The sequence below is a fragment of the Ostrinia nubilalis genome, chromosome 19 (genome assembly GCF_963855985.1).
Source record: "Ostrinia nubilalis chromosome 19, ilOstNubi1.1, whole genome shotgun sequence".
In the NCBI taxonomy this organism is placed as follows: Eukaryota; Metazoa; Arthropoda; class Insecta; order Lepidoptera; family Crambidae; genus Ostrinia; species Ostrinia nubilalis.
In genome coordinates, this window is record NC_087106.1 from 6,183,287 (window position 1) to 6,205,717 (window position 22,431).

General features: G+C 36.2%; 3 protein-coding genes across 4 annotated transcripts in view; 2 read left to right on the plus strand and 1 right to left on the minus strand.

Moving 5' to 3' along the window:
- Positions 1-3,828, plus strand: part of LOC135081337 (protein mini spindles) — a 59,106-nt gene extending 55,278 nt beyond the window's left edge. The window contains exon 40 of the mRNA XM_063976055.1: positions 1,085-3,828. Within this exon, the coding sequence (XP_063832125.1) occupies positions 1,085-1,180 (96 nt within the window). The 3' untranslated portion in view covers positions 1,181-3,828. The remainder of the gene's footprint in view (positions 1-1,084) is intronic.
- A 1,411-nt stretch (positions 3,829-5,239) lies between these two features.
- LOC135081101 (uncharacterized) lies at positions 5,240-17,446 on the plus strand. Of its 2 annotated transcripts, none has more exons than XM_063975836.1 (7): positions 5,240-5,399; positions 5,653-5,746; positions 5,964-6,083; positions 7,773-7,910; positions 10,589-10,712; positions 11,632-11,763; positions 16,354-17,446. In XM_063975836.1, exons 2-7 carry the CDS (start codon positions 5,687-5,689, stop codon positions 17,385-17,387), a joined length of 1,608 nt encoding a protein of 535 aa, XP_063831906.1. In that variant the 5' UTR covers positions 5,240-5,399; positions 5,653-5,686; the 3' UTR covers positions 17,388-17,446. The 2 variants fall into 2 exon arrangements, with proteins under 2 accessions (XP_063831906.1, XP_063831908.1); XM_063975838.1 differs by having other exon boundaries at positions 11,635-11,763.
- A 542-nt stretch (positions 17,447-17,988) lies between these two features.
- Positions 17,989-22,431, minus strand: part of LOC135081338 (paired box protein Pax-6-like) — a 60,089-nt gene continuing 55,646 nt past the window's right edge. Inside the window, exons 8-10 of the mRNA XM_063976056.1 lie at positions 20,596-20,780; positions 20,019-20,206; positions 17,989-19,912 (exon numbers count right to left, since the gene is read on the minus strand). Coding sequence (XP_063832126.1) covers positions 19,824-19,912; positions 20,019-20,206; positions 20,596-20,780 — 462 coding nt within the window. The 3' untranslated portion in view covers positions 17,989-19,823. The remainder of the gene's footprint in view (positions 19,913-20,018; positions 20,207-20,595; positions 20,781-22,431) is intronic.

Here is a 22,431-nt window from a genome sequence, read left to right on the forward strand (position 1 = left end):
CTTCTATCTTACGGCTTAGACCTTTATCTACAGACCTTAAACAGTATTTTTGTGAAAATTCTTACGCATGGTGGAGGAAGGGACGCTCTAGACACACAAGTCTACAAGGAGTCATATGAACTCCAGTTTTAAATCCGTTAACATCTGTTGCATCTGCCATCTTTTTGGCTAGAAGATTCTTCTATCTTACAGCTTAGACCTTTAGCTACAGACCTTAGACAGCATTTTTTATTATTTATTTGTGTCAGTGTGCTCTTCTAAAGAGTGTAAGACGATTATATGTAGGTACTATTAAAATGTAATTTTAACTCATTGGTTTTGTCTCATATTTGAGGAATGTACTATGTATCATGAGTAGAGTCTTCGTTTAAAAGGATGCGAACGATTTAAATTTCAATAGGTAGACAAAATTGATAATTCTTAATTATCAAAAATTTAAGCTTTCTCCAGTAACACTGATATTATTATACTGTGACTCATCAAAGTCATCATTGTCAAAAATATTGACAAATCGCGAACTGTCACGGCCATAAAACTGACACGCGTCCGTCCTCCGTAAGCGCCACCGCGCGACTGATTGAGATTGTCCAAGCCGTCATGGACGATTTTTTCCACATTTTTTAACATAGTAACTAAATAAGACGCAATATAAAAATTTCATCCGTTAAAAGCCCTCAAGTTATTTCTGAACTTTAGTTTAGTAAAAGATTTAGAATCTCAAATCGCTTATTTTAAAAATAAAACCATAAATAGAAAACGAATAGAGGTAACTTTGGGAATATATTCTATCGAGTCAACTTCATCAAATCGTGTTTCCATCCGTTAATAGCCCTCGAAAATATCCTCAACTATGCCCAATAAAAATCTTAGCCTTTAATTTTACTGTTTAGTACCTCAAAAATGAAAAATGAAAACCTCATTTTCGCCATTTTCTCTGCTACCCGGCCTTAATAATCTAGCAGAAAATCTGCAAGATTGCGGTAAATCCCTAGAGTGCTAATCTAGGCGATACGCGCTATCTATGCAGTATTTATGCATGTGTAAGTATCCAGGATTACTGGTATTTATGAATATTTGTTTCCAGCTACACACCACGCAGCCGATGTCGCAAAAGAACGAGGCAGCAGTCGACGCTCTCCGTCTCAAGCTACAACAAATCAAAAGCTCCTCTAAGAGATAAGACTGCCTCACTCGCACGCACCCCGGAATTGTAGCTCTCTCTCTCACTCACACGTTTGACATCACACTTGCCTCCGAGATGATGATAAGCGATTTAACACCTTTCTGCCATGCGTTAAGAATGACATTCACGAGAAACTTGACAAGTTATATTTATTTCTCGAACTTCAATAAAAATCCTGTGTTGGCGCTTTACGTATAAGTTATATAAGAACTCAAGTTACAGCTTTGAAGAAAATAGCTTTAAAAATACAAAAAAATAAATCCTAAATATGTTTAGTGTCTGAATCCATTTTCTCATTTATAAATCTCACATGGATCATCAAGCCTTGACAAGTATTTTAAAATCTTAATAGTATTTACTTTAATGGCCTATGTGTGTGTCTTAACTACGTCCAATATTGTTATTGTGCCCTCTGCCGAGTCGGAAACTTGACAATATGGCAGAACAATACCGCCAAAAACAGGGTAAAATGCTTGAAAAATAAATTGGTCTTCAACCTTGGTAGGGGGGCACTAGACGAATTGGTGAATCGTGAGATCGTTCTTGAGTACCGAGAAATTATATTTAGGAAAGATATTAGTCTAATATCTCATTAACAATTCAATTCACTAAATTATACGAAATAATCCATCAACTAATTGCACGATTAATCGTCGGTATGTTAACGAGTTGCGATCTCGATTCACTGTGTTCCGAAATTGTTGTGAAAATATGATAGTTGTCTGTGTGAACATAAAAGTATAATGTAATGCAACTGTGTGGTGTTTGCTTGCCGTTTGTTGGATGTCGATATTGTTCATAAATAAACATTATAGTCCGATATCGGAATCACTACGGTATCGTAATGTACTTGAAAATTGCACGAACATGAGAAAATCCCAATCTATTGTAGATTTTATTCCTACTTCAAAGAAACTAAGACCCTAACTTTCTTTATATTGAATAGATAAATACATTACATTATGTTTTGAAATATACTTTGTCTCTTCAGGCATACAAATATTAAAACATTAATTAAATAAATGTCAATCTATTCAATATTAAAGATGTTTGGGCAAATGTTTGGTATATTATATTGGGTACTTTAAAGAATTCCACTATAGTATGCACTAGTGGCACATTTGTAAAACCTGTTGTGTAAACTATCTAAATTAAGCGAACCTGCCCCATCATTTAAAAATCATTGCATAGTATACAATGCTCTTGTATTGACGTACTTTGAAGTTATGCTACTATCTATAATTATTTAATTAATTATGCCTATTAAGGAGGTAAAAAGTAACTGACTTAGTTTATTTTAGTTTACAAACTGCATTCTTTTATAATTCTATTGAACCTTTATTTATTATTTTGTTCTGATTTCTGACATGTAAATTATCTTGTATATTGAGAATTCTCGTTTGATCTTACGCTATGTGTGCCGAAAGTTAAAAATATACCCGTGTCTTTATAGTCAACACAATAATCAATATACAATTTTTAATGTAACGAAAATATTTAGTAATAGACCAGTAGTGAGAATTGATGGATATCGGATAGTTTTGTATTTATAGTCAATGTAGTTTTCAGTGCAATTGAAAACTATCAATTGATATGTTATCCACAGTTGGCGAGTTCGTAGCGCAGTGGTTTGTTCCTCGTTTGGTTCGAATATTATAATCATTGTGTTTTGGTTTGATGTGTTTTAAGACTGTTACGATTTGCGGTTGGTTTTAAAATTCAATACTCAATTATTATTCAAGTTAATGTTTACTAACTTTTTTGTTAACGAGTTAGGGGGCAACATGTACTTTTTAAATATGCGGACATTATTGTAATGTAGAATCTATTTGTCACTGTCACCTCTACTCTCTCATAGTTTTAATTAAATTGTTGAATTGTATGCATGTTTCCATGTTTCTCAGATCATAGACGTGTTTTAAGATTATATTCTTCCCCGCCCTAACTTGTGCATAGACTAATGTTTTTTCTACAATATTTTTGATAATGTGAAATGTTAACTAGACTTACTGTGTTGTGTTTATTTGAGATGGAACGCTCGATCATCCAGTAGGTTTATTAGAAAACTTAGAAGCTGAGATGAGGCCATATTTATATTTCGCGACATTTTACTCCCCTCGTTATTAGAAATATGAAATCAAACATTCCCTTCAGTATTGGTTCTTAATGTACAAATTTTTCTCATCTTAATATACATTTTACTATATTTATCCATATTTCATCTTTTTCATTTAAGAATGTTACGTAACTTACGTAATATTACTTTACATAATATGCAAAACGAAAATGGTATATTATTCCTTTTCTATTTTGAAAACCGTGTTATTTTGATTTCATTGTTAGGATGGAATACGGAATATGGCAACTATCAAAATGCAATATTTGGCTCGAATTTCTGAAGCCTAGAATTATGGTGCAGTACCTTCCTGTTATTTACGAAGTTTCGTTAAAATATTTTCAGTTTCCGTTCGTTCATTTATGTTATTAGATTAATTACTATTATTCTCTAGTTAAAAATATTTTGCGTTTCATACTGATATTTGACGTCATTAATTTTACTATTGTGAGCATTTATTTATTGTATGTAAATTAATATTGTAAAATCATGATGTAATAATGATAAATAAAGTTCATACAACACTAAATAGCTGTTTTTTTTTGTATCTGAAACATCTTTTAAGTACTATGTTATAGGTAAAACACATAAAGAATTTAAAAACTTACATCATGTAGCAACACACGCAACACAATACACATAGGGTCCGTCAGTACACAGGGAGAAAGTGAACCGTGTTATTTTTTGCCACTTATCCACTGATGATACTCAATGATTACATCATTAGCATCATCAGCTAATTATCTTCGTTAAACATTTATTGCAAGCGGTAAACCCAATCGACGGAACGGAAGGGCCCCGGGCGCTCCTAAGACAGTCTAGTTCTCTCCGATCTCCGGCCTACCCGTCAGTCCTTTCCTAACCGTGGAAGTGATAACTCCTGCTTGCGGTGAAGCAGTGCGTTTTGTGTAGTGTCTGTGTATTGTATTGTAGTGAGAAGTTATGGCTGCGTTCTCCGATTTGAATACGTGGGGCATGAACTTCAATTATCCGTAAGTTTTAAGTTTTTCAAGAGTTTGATTTATGAAGTTCTCTACTTTTTACTTAAAAAACTTGTTTAAAATTAAAATCTAAAATATAACTTCGTTTGTTGTGTTCAATGAATGCGGTAGGAGACGAAAAGAAAATAATTATCATAAATATCCTAAGTTGTCTAACTACCCTGCAAAATTAAAAATATTTTTTGGCAATATGTCTTGTAAATACTGGAGAAAAGACCATGCATGATCCCTAAAATAACTGAGTGAGGAGGCCCAGCGCAAGAGTTTTCTACTGCAGATTTCAGAATAACTAAAGCCGGGTCTCCAGCGCGTGTTTTGCTCATAGAGGAATGTTTTTTCCTACACAATCAACAATGTTGAATGTAGACATCGTGATTTTGTTGATTGTGTAGGAAAAAACATTCCTACACATTTGGTAGGACAAACACGCGATGGAGATTCGGCTTATAAATAATGAGAACGCCTATAAAATTTTTAGAGCCATCGCGGCGTCGCGTCGGGCGTCGGGCGTCATCGCTCCAGACTTGTATGGGATCGGGAATGTTTGCTCCATCTTCTTTCTTCATCTTTCTTTAATTAGTACTTATAATATAAATAAATGAAACTTCAATTCGTATAAACTTTATTTTGTAACATCGAATAAAATTAAACATCAATCTGAAGAAAATTAGAAAGAAATTGATTCTTAAAATCTTGTATGAAACCTCACTCGATGTTGTAACGATTTTTGCACAGAGCACATAATAATTAATTTTGTTTAAAACAATGCGCGAATGGGATGCAATCGCACCTTAAACTTGATAGCCAATAAAATTTGAGCTTACTTTTTTATTCCTCTTCCCGATTGGGTGATGAGCTGTCACTTAGTTTTTTTCTTAAATTATTTAGACACCTGCAGTTGTGTGTTTTGTCTATGGCCTACATTTCGACAGCCAATGGGCGGTTCGTGGACAAAATGAAATGAAAGTCCGCCACATGTCCGCCATATCTACTTCATCTTCTTTCTATTATTGACGTTCGTATTATTTTGTGTTTGATAGCGTCGTGTTGTAGATATTTGTTGTTTAATTTAATTATTTTTTAGTTTGTTTAAACCACGGTGAGTAAATAGCGTTAAACTCTGCGTAATGTTACTTTTAAATTGGATCTAGTTTAGCCGCGACGTGCTGCACAATTTGTCAAAATGGAAAAATCTTAGTTTTGTGTTCTTAGAAGCTTTAACACGTGTTAATACCTACTCGATTAGTTCTTTTGGTGTTGTAGATGTGATTTCTAGCTAATCATCTTGTATTCCTTACGTAAAGTGTTTATTTGTGTCGGCGTTTGGATTAGAGACTTATTGCATTTCACAGGTACTGGAGGGCGGCGGAAACCGCGGAAAACACCATGGAGTCTCCGAGAAAATTTAATGACTGCTACTTTTACTACTATTCTACTTGTACCAAGGTAAGAATCGATTAAATAATTCCCTATAGGTTTTATAAAATTTCTCTTGGCTAGTTTATTTTTGGACTACATTTTGACTTTCCTTTTGATTTTAGGTCTTTAAAGCTTCTCGCAAAGTCCTAACACTGTCAGGATAATATTAAAAACATTACACTTGTAGATCTCCAAAGATTTGAGGGCTTTACTGAAGTAGTTTGTAAATCACTGGTAATTTCAGGGAGACAACTGCGTATTCCGCCATGAACCATCTGCCCTGGGCTGCGAGACGATGTGCACGGCGTGGCAGCAGGGCAAGTGCCTGGACAAGCGCTGCAAGTTGCGCCACATGGAGCTAAGGGTCAGTTTTATATTTAATACTACCCTAACATGCTAGTAAAGTAGTTAGAGCTACCATAAGTTGTTGAAAGTTGAAGCTGATTGTACTATTCATTCTACTGGTTTTGAAGATTATCGCCCATTGGCCCACTAACCAGCATATTTAGGTATAAGCATTGGTTGTCAGTTTTTCTGATTAGATTGTACAAATGATTTTATTGCACTCTAACCATACTTTGTAAGCATCTATCTATTGTAGGTAAATTATATTATCAATATCGGGTAGTTATAAAACTTAGTAATCGTCACAGACATGTTATTTGTTATCAATTATGTAATATGATAAAAATATTATGTTATGAATTAAAACAATTGAAAGTATTATTATGATAATTAGAGTTATCTTTGCTAAGTAACAAGAAGACACAATTTTTTTATTTGCAAGTAAATTTTATTGAGTTTCCCATAATCGAAGACTTCAATTCTTTTCTTTCTTAATTTGCATATAACCTACTCGTCAAATACCAAATTAGTCAAATGATTTAAGAATTTTTGTGTTTAGCTGGTGAGTCAATCCTTTACTGTAGCTTTTATAATATTAATCATGTAATGGTTGCATCAATTTTGGATGTGATTGGGTCGTCTGCATTGTTTATACTGATGATGTCATAATGACATTGAAATTATTTGGAGGCCACTTTGTGAGATTTTATTAAGTTTATAGTACTATCGTTTAACAATGGATAAACAGCCGGTTCTTTATTTAGAATTTGGTGATAATTGGGTTAATCTGAGGTATTATTCAGTAAATAATATGTCGCAATTTTATTTTACCCAGTTAAATTGATAGTTATAATAATAATAAGCCTTTTATTTCCGAAACATTTTTACATTTTACATTTGACGCTTTCTGAATTTAGGATAACACTTATATAGAACAAATGCTTCACTTAAAATAACTTTCACAAAATGTCTAAGATTTCGGTGTGCCTATTGGCAAAGGCCTCCTCCAACTCCTTCCATTGCCTTCTGTCCTCCGCCACTCTCATCCATAGAGGTCCTGCGGTCAACCTCAATTCATCCTCCCATCTTAAAGCCTTGCGACCTCGGTTTCTGGCGCCATCTCTTGGGTACCACACTGTCAACCGTTTACACCACTTCTCCTTGTTACAGCGTAGCATATGTCCCGCCCATCTCCATTTGACTTGATCGATGCGTGTCAGGATGTCTGTTAGTTTCGTTTTGCACCTGATATCTGTATTTCTGGTCTTGTCCATTAGTTTCAATCCTAGCATGCTCCTTTCCATTCCTCTCTGACACCTTGCTAGTTTGTCCCTATGGCGTTTTGTCAAGGCCCAGGTTTCGCAGCCATAAGTGATGCAGGGCAAGATACAGGTGTCAAAAGTCTTCCGTTTTATCCTGGTACCCAGTTCCTTACTTTTCATTATTTCTTTTAAAGCCCAGTATTTTTTCCATCCTGTCGCAATTCTTTTGACATTTGTCAAAAAAAAATTGATAGTTATTCGCCCATAAATCTTGTTTTTTAGACTATTTTATTACGGAAATCTGTAATGTAAATGTAATGTTGTGCTTAGTTATTAAGTTCTTTTTCATTTGTATGTGGAATTATTGTTAGTAATCACTTTTTTAGCTTGCAAGTTTGTCAATTCACACATTATTCTCAATCTTGAAATTAAATTGTTTTTTACAGAAAAACCGCAAGCAGATCCCGTGCTACTGGGAGAACCAACCCGGAGGCTGCCGCAAGAAGCACTGCCCCTTCATGCACAAGAACCCGGACGCGCGCACCGATGGCATCGCGCCGAGCCAGCCCGCCCCCCCTGTACCTGTGAGTATATTACTGTTATCCTTCTAAAGCCTGGTCCGTGAGCACGTAGAATTTTGTCCAATGACCCCAAGCTACCCATCCTTATCGCTCGCGCGTAATTATGTTGCTGGCGCGCTCGCACACTCACTGCGGGCGCCCGTCGCACAGTCGCGACAGCAATATAATTACGCGTTGGACATTGGACAAAATTCTACGTGCTCACAGATCAGACTATACCTCATTTTGATTTTGCCCTATCAAACAACAAAATGGCAAGGCCCAAAAGTAGGATGGCCGAAAAAGATGGGCCGATGACATAACAAACAAGGCAGGGAAAAATTGGATGCACATAGCCAGTGACAGGGAAAAGTGGAAATTTATTTATTTATATTAGGGAAACAAACGCCAATGGGGTATTCGACCAATGTGTGTTGCCAGTGATGGTAGGGTGATTGCTATAGTAATTGGCCTGTACATAGTTATTGGCCACCTTGGCTAAAATAAAAATAAACAAGCATATGTACGTTATTAAGAGTGGAAAAGAGACACAAATACTTTCTCTGAGCAATACGCTGTCCAATGTAGTATGTCAGAGTAAGAACAGATGGCACTCTAAACAGCAGAAGCTTTCTTTCGACAACGAGTCGTCCGAGTAGCCGCATGCTTGTCAAAATTTTAAGGTAAATATTTATGAATATTGTTCGTAATTTAATTGTTTTTGCTTGTTATAGTAATTTTACTGTTTTTTTGTAAAGAGATAAATGGTAGCTTATGTAGATAGATTAAGTTACTTTGTTTTGGAATAAAATAACTTTAAAATTAGACCGGCCAATAACTATACCACGTTTCAATTTATTTCAGTTATTGGCCATGGGTGGCCAAAAATTATTGTATTTTTATTCAAGATTAAGTTAATTTAACCCTTAAATATTTGCTATTAAAATACTAATGTCCTAACCTATTAGGATCAGTAATTAGCCGGGGGGCCAATTACTGACACTTATGCACGGCCAATAACTATTTTTATTGATTTACTTTACCTAGATTGTTACAAGATGCCGTAGGTAACACAGTATACTAAGGTTGGTATAAGTAGTTGGAACAGAAACACTTAATCAGTTTAAAAAAATAAAACAAATAATACCTGAAATGCAAAACAATGAATTTTTTTTTATTCTCTATCGTTTGTGGGACTATTAATTTATTATAAGCAAAATGGATTGGAAGCGGAAGTTACAGATGAACCTGAAGCTATAAGTCGGGAGAAAGAATCAACATTGAGTGAAATAGGAGAACTTCAAACTAGAGATAAAGAAAGAGAGACAAAAGACCCTAAAACTGGGACCCAAGAAGATGAGATAGGTACTTGTAGACGAACGAGAATGACGAGATGAACCGTTACCGTAACCAGAACATCAGAGGATTCTCGAAGAAAAAGCTAAAGAAAAAGAAATCCTCGAGAAAGAAAAAAGGTAACGGAAAATTGAAAGAGAACATAAAAGAGAGGACAGAAAACTGAAAGCTGAAGAAAAGAAAACTGCTAAAATAAAAAAGTAAGAATAATGTATCTGTCTGTATCCAATCAAATCTGTAATATTTGCAAAAAGCTTATAAAAAATAGACTTTTAGTATGCTCTGAATGTCACCGTGTCTTTCATAAATCTTGTGCAACAGATATTCCTGAAGAAGAAGGAGACAGTTATCTTTGTCACAATTGTTACTGAATGTACTGACGATGATGAGATAGATGAAGAAATCGATAAGAGTGATACTGATGACGAATTCTTAGCTAATCTTAAGGAAAGACAAAATGAGTTAGGATTACAAAGCGTGAAGTTTCAGTGATTTTTATGGGTTTTTTTCGGTGGCTAATAACTGTACTTCTAGGAGCCAATTACTGTGATTTTGGGGCCAATAGCTAAATTTAATGTGATCTCTGATATTTTTAAAATTATTATTGTAATTCTTATCGTATAACACCAAATAGGTACTAGCTTAAATAGCAGCAATATTGGTTTCTCATAATAAAATATAAAAAGTAAACAAAAGTCGAGTTTTTGTTACATTTTACACAAGTTAACTTACACAACGCTCTTAAAGGGCCAATAACTGTAGCAATCACCCTATACGGATCTGAGACGTGGTGGCTTACTATGGGCCTCATAAGAAGGCTCAAGGTCACCCAAAGGGCGATGGAGCGGGCTATGCTCGGAGTTTCCCTGCGTGATCGAATCAGAAATGAGGAGATCCGCAAGAAAATCAAACTGACCGACATAGCCCGCAGAATTGCTAAAATAATGTAGCAGTGGGCGGGGCACATAGCTCGCAGACCTGTTGGCCGTTTGAGCAGAAAAGTTCTCGAGTAGCAGGACCACGGGCCAGAAGAGTAGAGTGGGACCCCCCACTAGGTAAACTGATCTGGTCAAGGTCGCTGGAAGAACCTGGATGCAGGCAGCGCCGATCGTTATGGAAATCCTTGGGGGATGCCTTTGTCCAGCATTGGACGTCATTTGGCTGAAACGAACGAACGAACATCGTTGAAATACTTGCCTTTGTCCAGCATTGGACGTCATTTGGCTGAAACGAACGAACGAACATCGTTGAAATACTTTGAGGTCTGAGGAGGCGTTTATCAAGCAACGGGGCGTCTTTTGGTTGAAACGAAGGAGTGATCAAACGAACATTGTTTGTTGTTGCAGGTCAACGCAGCCAGCAGCTTGCCCGAGGGCGTCGAGCAGGTGCCCATGGGCATGGCGCCGCCAGTGCCCGCGCCCGCGCCCGCGCCCGCGCCGGTGCCGCTCCTGTGGCAGCAACAACGCCAAGGTATAGATGACCCACGCTGAACTGTCCCGCCAAACTCAATGACAGGGGGGCGCTACCATCGTTCAACTTTATGGTTTCCAACATGGCAAAAATCGGAACCAGCGATTCGGTATTGACGGTGGCGCCCCGCTGTCAATGTCATCGATAGGACAGTTCAGTATTTTGGAACTATATGCACACGTTTAGGCTGGGTTGCACCATCTTACTTTGACTTCAACAAACGTCAAAAATCTGTCAAACGCCATATAAAAAACACCGTAATCGTAATAGTTACGGTCAAAGTTAGGTGGTGCAACACTCTTCTTAAGCATTGACTTGGCTCTTATGAGCTCTATCTTATCATTAGGCGAGATTTATACTAGACTAGCAGCCGCCCGCGACATCGTACGCGTGGATCCCGTTTTACCCCTTTAGGAGTTGAATTTTGCCAAATCCTACGATCCTAAGACTCCTAGCACTTGTAGTTTCTGAGATTTCGTGATGAGTTAGTCAGTCAATCAGTGACCTTTCGCTTTTATAGATATAGATAGATTGAAAATTGGTTTGAAACCAGGGTCGTCTTTAACCTACTGGAGTCGCTGGGCAATACCAGGTATATTTTCTTCCAAAAAAGGGAATTACAAAATTATTGAACTTTTCACAGGTTAACATTTTTTTGAGAGTAGACGGGGTATCCTTTCTTTGGCGAGTTAGGACTCGCAAGTGCTAGGGCACTTGCTCGAAGTGCAATCAGTGTGAAAGAGGGATCTGATTGTAACTTTGGACTCGGGCGTTGATCCACTTCCAACCACAGATAATAGGCATGATTATCCAATTCCTTGAGTAGTTTTCTGTGACCTGTCCACGTCCATGTCCTTTTATACTGGATCCACGCTTGACTGGATTGTAACTTTGTAGTATACAGAGCATTTGTCCGCAGTAGTGCTGGACTCTGCCATTCTGGGCGTGCTGCCGGCTTCATCCGAGCTCCTCGGGCGGCGCGTGATGCCGCCGCATGACGCGGGCTACGCAGCCCTGCCTGTCGACCCGCTCGTCGTCAACTTCGAGGAAGGTATGCGGCTCTACTGAAACTATATGTATTAAGCAGCCACCAGGCGATTTGGGACCCGCTAGGACAGTACAGCTGGACAGTAACGGTCAACTGACCATGTAGTCAGCTTCAAATAGCTCGTTACACCCAAAGTAATCAAAAAGTTTGCAACTTATTGTGTTGTCAACTTTTTGCCCACTCTGCGTCTCACAAAATATTTGACGCTGACTGTACAATGAATTTCAACTTTAGATATCACAAACATGGTCAGTTTTTGGATGTACATGATGTCAGTAGTTGAGTGTCCAGCTTTAGTTTTATAGTTGCGCGGCAAATGTTTATTTGTAAAGACGACGGCATATAATCAGAACAGCGTCTTACCTCTAATATGAGTGCTGTGTACAATATTATGATGTGCTGTCGGCTAATGTGACTTAGCCGCGTGACTATAAAATAATAAATTAGTAAATTGTTTTTGATACTGTTTGAGACTTTGAAAAGCTGATTGAGATGATCTAGAAATTAATTGTGATGACCGTTGAGACTTTAAAAATGACTTGGAAACTAGTCATGTTGAAATGATTTAAGAATATGGATCGAATGAATTGAGTCATAGAAAATGAGTGAGCTGTAAGACTATGTGCTTGAGTTGTACAACTGTCGTTTGGAATTAAATTTTTATTTAGATTTGAAGGAATTTAAACTTTCATCATAAGTGCGCTGGATTCGCACAAGTTTTGGTTATGTTGTACTCAGTATTTTGTTTTAACGTCGATCATGCTCAAATGGATTTATTCTAATTTCGGTCAATTGCTTTTATATCTTGATAATAACCGTTGTAACCAGCAAGGTTTTATACAGAAGAGTTAACAGTGGTCTCAACGGTTGAAAGTTAAGTGTTTATTGTAACGAAAGAAATGGTTGTAATAAAAAGGCTGTCCCAAAATATGCGAGTGTCCCGAATCGAATGGTAGCTGCTTAAGGCTTCACTGGCTATCTACTTTTTAAATGTCGTCGAGAGTATTTTTCATATAGGACAGTTTGAAAACATTAAGTGGAATGTGCGAAGTAAGGTTTTGTATTTTAATAGTGATTAGTGGATTCGACGATTTTTAAAAGTGATTAGTGTTACGAAGCCAATGAAAAAATTGTAACACGAATGTATCAAGAGTTTTCAATACAACTTATACTCTTTTGCAAGACTTTGCACATGCATTGAACTCTGCAAAACACTCTTTAACATTATAAGATTAATGATTAAAAGAGTTTGTGTAAGTTAACGCAGTTACTTAAAATAGTATTTACTACATACTTAAATATAAAATAAAGCTGTTTCTATTGAAAACTCTGCATTCTATTGAAGTAGGGTTAAGATTTAACGATGTCTAGAAATACTTCGAACGCTCACTTATTCATTTTACTATAAAGTAATGTAACGCTTGGGGAGGATTTATATTGTTTGGCACTTCTCTATAGCCTGTTTTATGTGAGTAAATTATAATAGTAAATATGTTACGTGAAGTATTACGAATGTTTCTTTTGGCATCATTGAAACGTAATAAATTTTGTTGCATCATGTGCCAATAATAAAAGTAGCAAGAAACGCAGAACTGTCCGTTAGGTGGTTAGTTTAAAAATATTTATTTTATCACATGTTACGAATTATTAAGGACGTTTTTACTTGCTTTATAGTCGATGCACAGACCAGGGATGGTATATTGTTTACAATGTTTTTACTGTGACGGGGCGTGGTTTTATTATTTCTTTAATTTAGTAAGTTTTGTAGAAAGAAAATATTTTTATTTCGTTTTCCTGGTTTGTGGCGCGACTAACGCCTGTTTATACTGATATTAAAGTATAATGTAGAATTTTGTTTTCTTTATGTCAATAGTCAATTAAATATTACTATATAGTATTTATTGGGTAGAGTTAGATGGGTTTGGTTTCGTTGTTCACGATCTACGTTGAGAGAAACGAATATTTATTGCGACGTAGTTGAAACTTTATCCCGATATGTTGTAATAGATGTTTTTATTTACGATGCATTTTATTTTGCTGGGAGAAGCGTCGTTTTGGTTATTTCTATAACATAGACAAGATTTCTTTATACCATAGACATGGATTTGATACTGAAGTCCTCCAACATAGAATTTATTACACTTTGCATCCGACTGTCTGCCCCGAGAGCATGGCGCGGAGTCGGTATTTTTGTATGTGCAATAAATTAAAGTATAATAATATATAATCTTCATATCTTAGCTAATTAGATTCATAAAGATCTTTTGCTTTTTTGTTTACAGTATACTGTAATAATTTATTTAACTCGTACGTTATTAGAATATTACAGTTGCATTTTGAATGCATGTTGACTGAGAGGTATAATGTCAACACTTATTTGAAATATCACTGTAATACATTTTAAATAGATGTTGATATAATCTTTGTCTATGATAGAAAAGTACATAATAAATAGGTTAAACAACATATAAAATACAAATAAAAATATATATACACGACATATTGTAACTCATTATTATAAGTGAAAAAAAAAAGAAAAAAAAAAGAAGCTTTATGCCTTTAAATTGTTTGTATGTTAGTATGTAGGATGTTTTAAGGGCCTCAGCGGTATATAACGTACACACTGCTATAGGGCCCTATATACTTTATATTCGCACCGTGAGAAATAGATAGAGCTAATAAAATTAAAAAAAAAATGTATTTGTAGGTACGATTGTAGGAAACACAGACATTAGGCCGTACTAAACTAAGGCTGTGTTTTCTATAACAAAAAATTCTTGTGCTTATAAGATTGTATTACCAATTTTAGAAAAGTAAAAATGATAAGTAAATTAATTGAAAAAAAAAAAGATGTAATGCTTAGCGGTTTTTGATAATACATATTTGAGAATGCTTCCGGTTTACCATTATTATAACTAGCACTTCTGAATAATTAGTATAGAAAATTAGACAAATTTCCGTGAACATTCTGGGGGATATAATGTTTTCGTTTTATATATTTTTGCACTGCGAGTAAAGTTCCTATATTTATTACAAAAATCAGCAGAAAGCATGAACTGGATAAGGAAGCTGTTCTTTTAAAAGTAATTTGTACATGGTCCATGATATGCCTAGTCATTATTTATGTATAAAACTAATCAATATTTAAAAGTATATCAGCAAGCTCTTGGCCGAAGGATAGAGTAAGGTGTGGGGAGGTCTATAGCTCTAATGTGCTAATTTTTTACGAACTCGAAATTGTCTTGAGAAAAAAAAGCGATTGCCAGACAATGTAACTTATGTAATAAAGTAGTAAATTGATTTTGTAATGAATAAAAAATAGGCAAATAGAATTGAAATCGTCGAGTTGGCGAAAAGGTGTGATTTAGTACAAATGCGGTTGTAATCTTGAGGCAGCTCAATGGTGATGCAACTTTTTTATTGTAACAATGTTGATTTCGCTCGTAACATAGCAATACTTTTACATTTAGCATAGCGTTGTAGTCTCGTCTTTTTTTTATTAGAAGCTATTTATTTATCCTTAGACTAATTGTTGATTGGAATGTTGAAGTTTTCTGTTAACCGTACGATTGGGATTCCCAAATCGAGCGAGGTTGTATTTGCCGTCGTTCTTATGTCCGTGCATGTTACTACAAGCCCTCTTTACTGTCATTACTTAATTAAAACGTTAATTGAGTATTTGAACTTAATAACGATGCAAGTAATATTTTCTCAGTCTACTATCACAGGGTACACTTAGCGTTTAAGTAGGCTGCACTGAAACCAAGGAATGTTTTGCTCAAGTTCAGTTTCTTTACATGCATCTGATTCGGGCATTTTTGACCTTTGATTGCATCTCGTTCAATACGAAAGTAATGAATTCAGATTTAAAAAATAAGAGGGCTTCTAGTAAAATGTCTAGTTAGGTTGCTGCCTTAATTAAAAAATGTGAATTATTAATCGATTTGCTCAGAAAAAGCGTCAAGTGAAATGTACCTTGCTATGAAATCGTTTGTCCAAATCGAGTAATAATGATAAGGTAAATTTTATAGTGTTTGTAATACGAGAGGCGTGGTAGGGAACTTGGATTTGCTGCACTGGTCGGCTCACTCTGCGACACTGTACTCTGGACTTGGAGTGCCGTAACATAGTTGTAACCACGACAGCACCGGCGCGGCGCCGACACCAAACATATAGTTTATGCCCTATGTGACTTCCATCGTGCTGGTACTGTCAGTTTCTTGTTTGAGTTTAAAAGGGTTGTTGTTATTTTAATCTTAGTCTTACGTTATATAAGAATTTCAAAACTATCTTAATATTAGTATCGCGTGTGTTAAGACCTTTTTTAAGCTAATTAACATTCAAACTGATATAGGAACTCGTATCGAAACAGGTACTTTGGCTTCGTTTAATCAAATTGTGTTTAATATACCAACGAGTAAATAAAAATGTTCCATAATAATGATTTTTGTAATTATTTTTGACGCCCACCCCGAATTTCAGGTCGACTCGACAAGAACACACAGCATGCATTAGACGGGTAGTTTCAAAATTAATTACGAAAATCATGCAAGTCATCCGATCGATCACTAAGCGGTCTGTGTGTTCTTGCAGAGTCCGACAATGAAAGCGCCCCCTCCTCCACGCCCACCAAGACCGTGTCGCCCGACGACGCGCAGCGCATCGCGCGCTCCAAGTCGCAGGAGCTGCTCCTCCTGGAGAGGATCCAGGCCGAGGCCGCCGCCTTCTACAGCTACGACGCGCTGCCCGCCGAACCCTCCAAGGAACGCAAAATCGTGCGCACCAACCTCAACACCAAGTACGATAGGCTCTCGCTCGACGAGATCTCAGGTAAAAAGCAACAGCCGGTTGCCGAGCGACGCAACTCGCTAGATTTCAAGGTCCTATCTCTGGACGAAATCCGCGCCCGAAAGAAAGAAACTATCGTCCACCCCACACCGATCACTCTCAACCTGAGTCGCAAACGTAAATCGTCCACGCAGGAGACCATTGAAACCACTTCGGGCAATAAAATCATCAAAGTGGTCAGAAGCAACTCTATAGTGTATAAGAAAGTCGATCACAATGCGCCAGTCGTTTCGAGCACCACTAAGGTGGATCAAAAACCTAACGAAGAAAATGTCGGCAGGAAACGAACGATTTCTGAAATAAGCGACATGTACGAAATACAAGATGATGAATTAGTCGACAATTGCTTCGAATTCAAGAGAATCAAAGTAAACGAGCAAACGACTAAGCCTAGACTCATTAGAAATAGTAGCATCAACAAGGACAACAATGAAAGTAAAGATGATGAAGTAGATTCTAGCACTAATGTAGATAATGATTCTGATTCGGAAGTACAAATTGTGAATGTTGAATTCAACAACCAAAATACTGATGTGAGTGCAATTTCTGATACTGAAATAATTGATGTGGATTCTACCAGAATAGGTGATCCCGTAGCCATAGTGGATTTGAGTGATGATGATGATAGTGACGAAATTACCATATCTGATCTAGACTTGGAATTAGTTAAAAACGTCCCAGATGTGGTAGCTAGTTGTCAGAGGAATGCAAACAAGGCGGATAGTGAAGGCAAGGACCTGATTAGTAGTATCGATTCGCTTTTAGATGACGACTTATGATTTTTTTAAATAGGTCGCGGGACGCGGGTTGTGTTCATAATCGAAAAAATAGAAAAGACTACAAAAGACAATGCCGGAAATTGGCGTCTTTTTTTTTTCGCGCGGCCATCGACCAAACCATGTTTTTTGGATACAAAATAGTGTAATAAACCAAACTTACTATGACATGTATACCTCTAAACTCAGTCTAAACTGAGTTACGAGCATTAGAAGTTTGATGATTTACATACTAGATTTTTGCTTTTTGTGCGCAAGTTTTGTAAGAAATTGCAACAAAATAGTGACATTGTATGTGTAAACAAACAATACCATCCATTAAAGGCTCCAGACATCAGTGTGGAGTAGAATCAGCGCAATAAAAAAATAGCGCAATATTTTGTTGCAATTTCTTACAAAACTTGCGCGCAAAAAGCAAATCTAGTATGTAAATCATCAAACTTCTAATGCTCGTAACTCAGTTCAGACTGAGTTTAGAGGTATACATGTCATAGTAAGTTTGGTTTATTTCACTATTTTGTAATCAAAAAACAAAGTTTGGTCGATGGCCGCGCGAAAAAAAAAAGACGCCACCTTCCATACAAAATCTGGCATTGCCATTTACATGTAGGCTACAAGTTTAGGACGTGTTTCTACCTGGCAAAAGAGAGTAGAGTTACGTTGCAATTTTCTATCTTTAAGAACTTGTTTCGTTTCATTTGTCTTGTATTTAGGTACTTATATTAGGAGAATTTCAGGCAATAAGCTTGTGTGCAATAAAGTTATGTAAGTTAATTAAGATATTAGAGGTCGATAGATCTTCTCTAATATTTACCCTGTTTAGAACAGGAAGTAGGGCTGCAGCCTTTTGCATTATTAAGGCTTTTTATTTTATTGTGAAATAACTTTCAGTAAGGTTTTGATATTTGAAGTTATTCACATTTACTTAGACATAAGTTTCATTCTTTTGAGTACAAACAAAATCTTTAATTTCGGGAGATATAAAAACAAATGCATACGTAAAGTTGTTTATGTATGTAAATATTATTTTAAGAGCAGTACAAAGGTGCATAGGTTGAACATTGGTCTGTTTAAAAATAAAAATAATTAGTTTCTGCTCTTTTTTGCCATGTTACAGTTTAAGAAAAGTTACTGAGGTACTGGTAGCTGTAGTATGGTAAAAGCTTTAATTAATTATATGAGATTGTACATAATTATTTCTATTTTCTTTTTATTCACCAACTACCTTCCATTATCTTATTTATCTAGCTAGAATCATTGATCAGGAAATGGTTTGGTTGCAGTTGTTGCTAATAAATTAAAAAATTACTTAATTTGATCCAAAAATTTATTTAAATAATGCTGTTATTAAAACGTTTCATCGACATCACACAATTATCCACAATTTGATGTGTATACCTCCACATACTATACAGTTAAAACTAACAATTATGTATTAGGTATAATAAATTCGAAAGTAATACATACCACAACTGAATTGAGATTAATGATAACAGTTGGCTTGTTAATACTACATGATTTCCGTTTAAATTGAATAATTATCTACATGCGTAATCTTTATTTTGAATTTGATACAAAATTACAACGTCACATCGAAAAAGATCCACAATTAACATTACATTACATCAAATGAGTTTATTTACAGACACTTATAACTAAGAAGCCCTGTTTTATTTAAAAATATCTTTTCGAACGAATTTTCATTAAGATAAAATTTAAATTTTGACTTTTTGACGGACAATTTTCTTTACACGTTTTTGATGATTTAGGTACTAGAAGTTATCAATAAAATTTAGTTTTGGCCTTAATTAGGAAACATTTACACCAAATATACAGAGCCAGAGTCTTAAATTAGTCTTATCTAAGTCCTATCTATGGTGTTAATTAAAATATAACACTTACACCAAGATATTAAATTATTTCATTCAAAATTATACATTTTAAACGACTGCACATCTTATGTGCATCAGTGCATGCTCTATCGATATAAAATTTTGGTTGAATCTTGAATGAAATAGCCTAATTAAGTAGTATAAATACATTTGAGCCTACATTTTGTGCTCATATTCCTGTTTTGTGTCAACTAACGGATATGTCGATTCTTTATACTATGCGTGTATAATGATAATATAGTCGGGTCGACTAAACCGTGAATGTCTCATTTCTATTTATAACTCCAGCTAAGATAACAAATATTTTATGGACATAATATATCTGTGAACTGATGTTTTTTACTCAAATCGGTACATAAGGCAGTGATCTATAAATTAAATAAATCATAAAATACTCGGAGCAGATTTATGAAGAAAGAAAAATTGAAGTCCCCGCCGAACCACTAGCTAAACCTTTTAATAATTGCTCGTAAGGTTTTAATTTCCGTAGCTATGACCGAAATTGAGAAGTACCGAGCGGTGCCGAACGAAACTAGGTCCACCAGGGTCACTGTAGCCGGGACCAGTACTGCTGGGTGTCTTGCCCAGGGACCGCTAATGGAACCGACACTCCTGCACCGAGAAGACCACCCAATTCTGGAAAGGAAAGACATCGTAAAGTTGACAATCTAATGTAGCTTCTACAGCCTTGTAACAAAGGTGGAAATGACTTAGGACAAAATTTCATTGATATTATCTTTACCTGGAGGCGGAGAGGCAGGTTCGTGCTGGTAGCCATGATGGTTAGCGTACGGATGCGGCGGTTGTCTGTAGCCTAACTCGTAGCGAGGGTAGCCTAAGAAGCCGCCCTTGCAAAGCTCAGAGTCGGTGTTCTCGCACACTGGTGTTTCAGCGACCATTCCAGTGCCGTATCCCATAGGAGTAAGTGGACTGAAATTTAGAAAAATCTCGATTTTAGAATTTGCTTATGCATTTGACAAAGTAACATTTTTGTAGTCTAAGAACTTGAATTAGGTAAGTACTGCTTTAGGTTTTAGATCAGTAAACACAATAATCCACTTATTACTGACACTTTATAGGTGTACGTGCATTTGAAAGTAGTTGTTTACGGTTACACGTGGTGTTCTGCAAGGTTCTATTTTAGGTCTTATTTAAGTTTTTTTTTTGTAATGATGGTTGTTGTTTAATTTAAATTATTAAATGGCTTATCAAGAGCAACATGGCGATAATTATGGACTCCGGACATTATTCCGGTAATCAGTAAACCTTAAAAAGGAAGGTGTTTCACAGCTATGTGATGTACGAATATCGAATGTTACCTGTAAGTATCAACATTGAGCGGCGGCTGATAGGCCTGGTGAGGCGGGGTGGGGTGCGCGGCGTGCGGCGGCGCGGCGTGCGGCGCGTGCTGCGGCGGCGGTGCGTACGCGCATTCGGGACTGCGTCTCTGCGCGCGAATCTTCTCCTCGCGACGCCACTTCGCGCGCCGATTCGAGAACCACACCTTAAGGTCGGGTTAGGTTAACACAACACGCCTACGGTACGCTAAGTTTTCTATTACTATTGTGTAGATGGTTATGATCTCTAAGATTGTTTGCTTTAAAGAGATGCGCTTGAGATTGTCAATGTACTGGGAATAGTAATACAAAACCTAAACAACTGTAGCTATAGCTTAAATTACGCAGAATGATACAGATTTACGTAAATCTGATTCGTCGGCCGTTTGGTGTAGTGGTTCGAAACGGACTACTATTCCGGAGGTTGCGGGTTCGATTCCCGCACAGTACAAACATTTGTGTGCACGAAAATATTTGTTTGTATTGGACTGGGTGTTCTGGGTTCTGGGTGTTCTATGTATAATATGTATGTATTTACAAAAAAAAAGTATTTAAGTATGTTTATATCCGTTGTCTAGTACCCATAGTACAAGCTTTGCTTAGTTTGGGACTAGCGGCGCAGTGTAAAATGTAAAAGGATATTATTATTATTTATTATTATTAAATCGTTTATGGTGGAAATTGAGTCCGGTTCTGGAAATGAAGACACAAAACTCGAACGTATAGCTATAGCTTTGGCATTGGCATAGTAATTTTGGTATAGATGACCCACGCTGAACTGTCCCACCAAACTCAATGACAGGGGGGCGCTACCATCGTTCAACTATATATGGTTTCCAACATGGCAAAAATCGTAACCAGCGATCCGGTATTGACGGTGGCGCCCCACTGTCAATGATGTGCATGTGGATTGAGTGATCCTTGCTTCAATCTTAACAAAAATCGAGGAAGTTTTACTTAAAATATGTTAAAACATTGCGATGAAGTTTAAAAATTTGTTAAACCTAAGATAAAAATGTTATGGCCAATAAATAGGAGCACTCATACCGCACGCTTTAAGAAAACGTCAACATGTTTATTTCAGAAAATAAAGCCTTTCCACTTCTTTTTATAGTATAGAAAAATTGTTAAGAATATGTTAAAACTATTAACAAATTCAGAAATTCCTTGCACGTCCCGTTCCAAAGTTATGACGATTATTTAGGATCACTCACACCGCACACGGGCCGTATGAGTGCTCTTCAAAATAATGACTTTTTATTAATAAATACGTTTTATTTCTGTTGGGAAATGTGTGCAAACTGACGAGCGAATTTGTTAAAGAATAAGTGTGACAAAACTTAAAAGCTGAAGGAAGAAATTAACCTTTATTCTTTCCTCCAATATGCCGTGTGAGTGATCCTTACTTTTACCTCTATCTGCTCATATGTAGTTCGTAGGCAGACTGATATAGTATCTAAAATTGTTAATTGTTTTTAACAATTATTTGGCATATATTTTGCTTTTATTAAGGTCATAATTTAAGAAATATCAGGCTTAGATGATTCCTAAAGGAAAATGTTGATTAGGGTACGTATGATTTTTTATTTTGAGAGACTGTTTCGATTCATCAGAAGTTTTCCTAAGGACGTTTTATCAAAAATAATCCTAAAGGAATTATTTGAAAAAATCTGCTACTAGCAGCATTTTTTCAATTTGGTGACGCCCGCGGAGACAATAGGAGGTCGCAAAGTTGAAATTCGTAAAGAGCACATCAAAATCTATACATTTCTAGATGCCTGCCGTGTGTAACCTGTACTTATAAACCTACATCCTTAA